The sequence below is a fragment of the Geospiza fortis genome, unplaced genomic scaffold, assembly GCF_000277835.1.
Source record: "Geospiza fortis unplaced genomic scaffold, GeoFor_1.0 scaffold425, whole genome shotgun sequence".
NCBI lineage: Eukaryota > Metazoa > Chordata > Aves > Passeriformes > Thraupidae > Geospiza > Geospiza fortis.
This window is the reverse complement of record NW_005054387.1, coordinates 2,727,910-2,732,219: the sequence shown is the minus strand read 5'-3', so window position 1 is coordinate 2,732,219 and position 4,310 is coordinate 2,727,910. Positions and strand designations below refer to the sequence as shown.

General features: G+C 48.9%; 2 protein-coding genes across 2 annotated transcripts in view; both read left to right on the top strand.

Annotated features, from left to right (window-relative positions):
* Positions 1–3,451, top strand: part of PHF12 (PHD finger protein 12) — a gene marked incomplete at its 5' end in the record, with an annotated part of 31,069 nt that extends 27,618 nt beyond the window's left edge. Inside the window, 2 exons of the mRNA XM_031060627.1 lie at positions 1,551–1,689; positions 2,286–3,451. Coding sequence (XP_030916487.1) covers positions 1,551–1,689; positions 2,286–2,620 — 474 coding nt within the window. The remainder of the gene's footprint in view (positions 1–1,550; positions 1,690–2,285) is intronic.
* A 173-nt stretch (positions 3,452–3,624) lies between these two features.
* The window catches only part of DHRS13 (dehydrogenase/reductase 13), a 3,025-nt gene continuing 2,339 nt past the window's right edge, over positions 3,625–4,310 (top strand). Inside the window, 1 exon segment of the mRNA XM_031060626.1 lies at positions 3,625–3,639. Within this exon segment, the coding sequence (XP_030916486.1) occupies positions 3,625–3,639 (15 nt within the window).

Genomic DNA, 4,310 nt, shown 5'->3' with positions numbered 1-4,310 from the left:
AAAGGACATAGACGTGATCTGATACTTTTTGATCTGAATGTGTTGTTAATAAAAGCTAAACTTCGTGTGTCAACATCAAACCTCAGCTGGAACATACCAGGGAACTGCTCTGAATCCCTCGTTTTCAAGTGTGATGGAGGAGCAAAGCATTCATGGCATCTGCAGTTCTCTATAAATTATTTATTTAGCTAAAACTTCAGTTAAGCTCACAGCATAAACAGAAACCTACAGTTTCTACTAAGCTACAGCCCAGAGATTAGTTTGTTCTTGAAGTAAACAGACCAGCAGGCCTGCCAGTAACAGCACTGCTGGAGATGTCTCTTAGCATGGAAACAGTCTTCGAAGCAAGATCGAGTCTTTCATGTCACCATTTGTCAACCAGCTCCAGAGCAGGATCCAGGATTAACCCACAGCCAGCTTTGGCCCTTCCTCCAGTGCCCTGCAAGCTATCAAACACACTCAGTAATGGGATCCTGATCATAAATCTGTGTGGAAGCATCTCTTCACAGTGATCAGACATAAATCATGCTCCAGGCACTGACCTTTGACCCTTCCATGGCTGTGGTCACTCTGGAGAGGGAGAATTCCCCTTCCTGCAGCTCTCTCTGCAGGTTCTCCTTCTGCAGTCCAGCAGGTTACTTCAAAACCTACTCCCATGTGCATGTGGAGTTTTTGTAACTTGATTAAAGCCTTGTAGTCCCTGAGGGACGAGGTCTTGAGCTCTCAGGTGATTTCTGTGAGCTAACCTGAAATCTTCTCTGCTCTGTCAACATCCTCCACAAAGCTCAGCTGAGCGTGACGCCGCTTGTGTAACGCTGCGTGTCACGGTAATGTCTGCTGGCATTTCAGCCTGCACAGGGTCTGTGAATCCCAGACTGCCTCTGTCCTGAGGCTGCTGCAGCACGTGGCATCCCTCTTGCCATCTTGTGTCTGCTTTCCAAAGCTCATCTCTTTGTGCTAGGCGCAGTTCTCAAGCCAAGTTTCCATCAGGTGCGCCTGTAAAATGCTCGCTGTTGTGAGCATCAGCTTGAATATCCTGTTCCCAAAAGATGTGTTGGTTCAAGTGCAGTAGGTAAAACCCACTTTGCTTTGGCCCTCCTTCTCTGCCAGAAAGCAGCTCCTGCAGGCAGGCTGGTTGTTCTGGGAGCAGGGGGATCAGGTTGGTGGTCTCTGAAGCTGCAGGATATTTACCACCTCTTATTTGACCACTTCTGGCAACAAGGAGAAGGGGTTGTGTTTTAGTGTTCCAAAGAGGTGTGTACAGGCAGAAGCACTTCTGACTAACAGAGGGTGGGGTTAGATTGGGTATTAGGAAGAAATGTTTCCCTGTGAGGGTGGTGAGGCCCTGGCACAGGCTGCACAGAGAAGCTGTGCCTGCCCCAAACCAGTATTGAAAGTCAGGTTGAATGGGGATGGGAGCAACCTGCTCTAGTGGAAGGTGTCCCTGCCCATGGCACAGGGCTGAAACAAGATGGTCTTTAAGGTCCCTTCCAACCCAAACCATTCTGTGAATTCATGTCTTGATTCCCTCCTCCTCCCTTTCTTTCCAGAATACAAAGCATTACGAGCTGTTGAACTACAGTGAGCATGGGACGACAGTGGACAATGTTCTGTATTCATGTGACTTCTCGGAGAAGATGACACCCACTCCTCCCAGCAGTATTGTTGCCAAAGTGCAGAGTGTGATAAGTGAGTGTTGTACGACCACCAAGAAAGTTAATTGAGAAGGGGGCAGGAGCAGGTGGAAACCAATTCCTTGTTGGTGCCCCTTGTTCTCCTGGTGCACCCCTTGCACAAAGGGGAGCATTGCCACAGCCCTCAGATGGGGTTACACAAGACCTTCCTCTGCAGCCCGGGGAGCTCTGTGCCCTGACCTAAACCCTACTCCAGCCTCCAGGGCAGGAGTTACCAAGCTCCAGGTCTCGATGAGCAGCCAGTTTGGAGCAGCCTGAGGCATTTCCCCATGCATGTCCTCCCTTCCCAGGCTGTGAGAAAATCTGGGCTGTGCTGCAGGCATTCTCTCCCTGCATGGCTCACTCCTGCTCTCCACCTGATCAGCTTCCTCTTTTTGGGCTGCCAAAATAGATATGTAAATGCCTCAACCTCTCCAGGGCTGTGAGGAGATTCCCATTTCCCTTTGATCAGCTGCTCACTGCAGACTGAAATCCCTCATGGCTGGAGGATCTTACCCATGAGGTACCTCAGCAGTAACCCCTTCTGATGAAAACAAGCTGCTGCTGACCTGCCCAAACCTTACCTTTTCTTTTTTTATTATTCTTTTGCAGAACGACATAAAAGCAGAAAACAGGAAGAGGAGGCGCATGAAGAAGCTGCTGTGATGAATTCACAGGCACAAGGGCAGCATCGAAAACCCTGTAACTGCAAAGCCAGCAGCTCCAGTTTGATCGGGGGCAGTGGGGCTGGCTGGGAGGGCACGGCCCTGCTCCACCACGGCAGTTACATCAAGCTGGGCTGCCTGCAGTTCGTTTTCAGCATCACCGAATTTGCGACCAAACAGCCCAAGGGGGACACTGCCTTAGTACAAGATATGGACTTGGAGGAGAAGCTTTCTCTGAAACCCCACCAGGTGCCCGTGCTGCGGTCCAACTCAGTTCCCTAGGAATTTTTAGGAAGAGAGCTTTTTGGAGCAAGGAAAATGCCCTCAGACTCTTTACAATGCAAAAATGTACAAACCGAGGTGGGATTTTTCTGTGTCGGCCCAGAGACTGTTCACACGCCGTTTGCATGAAATGAAGAACGTTTAACTTTTTTTAATTTTTCTTTTTTGCTCAAGTTTTAGGGGCATTTGCACATATATTTGTACTATACATTTCATTTTAAAAGGAAAACTGCAGTGAGAGCAGGACGCGTCAGAGCGAGGGGTGACCGCTGTCTGACTCGAGGACTCTCTCTGACAGATAGTTCCCATGCAGTTGTAAAATAATCAGAAACTTGTTCTATTTTGTGCCAGTGACAATAGTTTTATATTAAAAGAGAAATACAGTTTTCATACAGCAAATCTATACAATATCATTGTTTTATTTAATGTAAAGAAGCGCTCTTCTTCCCACAGTTATTTTTCCCATCCCTCCCTGCTATGGTTGCACTACAAGTAGCTACTGTGTATTATGGGCAGTGAGAAATGAGTTCTTTTCCTGGTGTCCATCCTATTTTTTATTTCAGATAAGGAAAAGTGTTGGATTCTGTGTAAATACATCAGTGATGGCATTTTTCAATGTTTTAAAGCTGTGTACAGTGCTACATGTGGTATGACGTTCCTCAAATTGTCTATTGTAGCAGATCCTTTGTCGTAACCTGTCTGTCTCTTTTGTTTCTCTGCCACCTCCCCGCAGCAGAACAGCTAGTTCCACTGTACATAGTAATTGTAACGTTTTAGACTTTACAGAAACTTTCCTGTATTCTGTATATAAAAAAAAAATACTTCACATTCTGTTTTCTCGATTGTCTGTCTTCACTCGTGTCACCACAACCTGGAGCTTCCCCAGAGTGTCTGACTGCAGAGGAGCCTGAGCTGGGAGTCAAGGCTGGAGGGGCATGGAAGGACCCTGGTGTCCTGCCTGGGATGTTGTGGGAAGAGGGTGAGGACTGGAAGGTGATTGAATCATGGAATTGGTTGAGGTAGGAGGAAGTCTTGAAGGTCATCAAGTCCAACCCCTGCAATGTGCTGGGATATCAACTCATCGTGGCTCAACCTCACCTCAAGTGTTTCCAGTTCTGGGCTCTTCAGGACAGGAGAGACATAGCCTGAAGGTGAACAGGAAGGCCAGGGGACTGGCACACCTCATGTATGAGGGAAAGCTGAAGGAGCTGGGCCTGTTTAGCCTGCAGAAGAGCAGGCTGAGGAGATCTTATTCTCAAGTATATCGATGTGAAGGGAGTGTGGCAGTGGATGGGATGGAGCCAGGCTCTTCTCAGGGGTGCTGAGCAATAGAAGGAGAGGCAAGGGCAGAAACATGAGCAAGGGCAGTTACACCTGAACATGAGGAAGACCTTCTTTACCATGCACTGGAACAGGCTGCCCCAAAAGGTGGCAGATTGCCTATCCCTGGAGATACTCAGCTGTCCAGGCACAGTTTTCAGCGCTCTAGAGGCCGCTGCTTGAGTAGGGGGGCTGGACTAGATGACCTCCGATGGTCCCTTCCCACCAGAACCACCCCCGAGGTTCTGTGATCTCCCACCTCTGGGGGCAGCACCGCTCTCCCGGGCTATTGATGGGGGGCCCGCACTCACCCTCTCTCCGTCTCTGCTCGCACCACGCCACGAATCCAGCTCTGCCTTGGCCTGGAGCC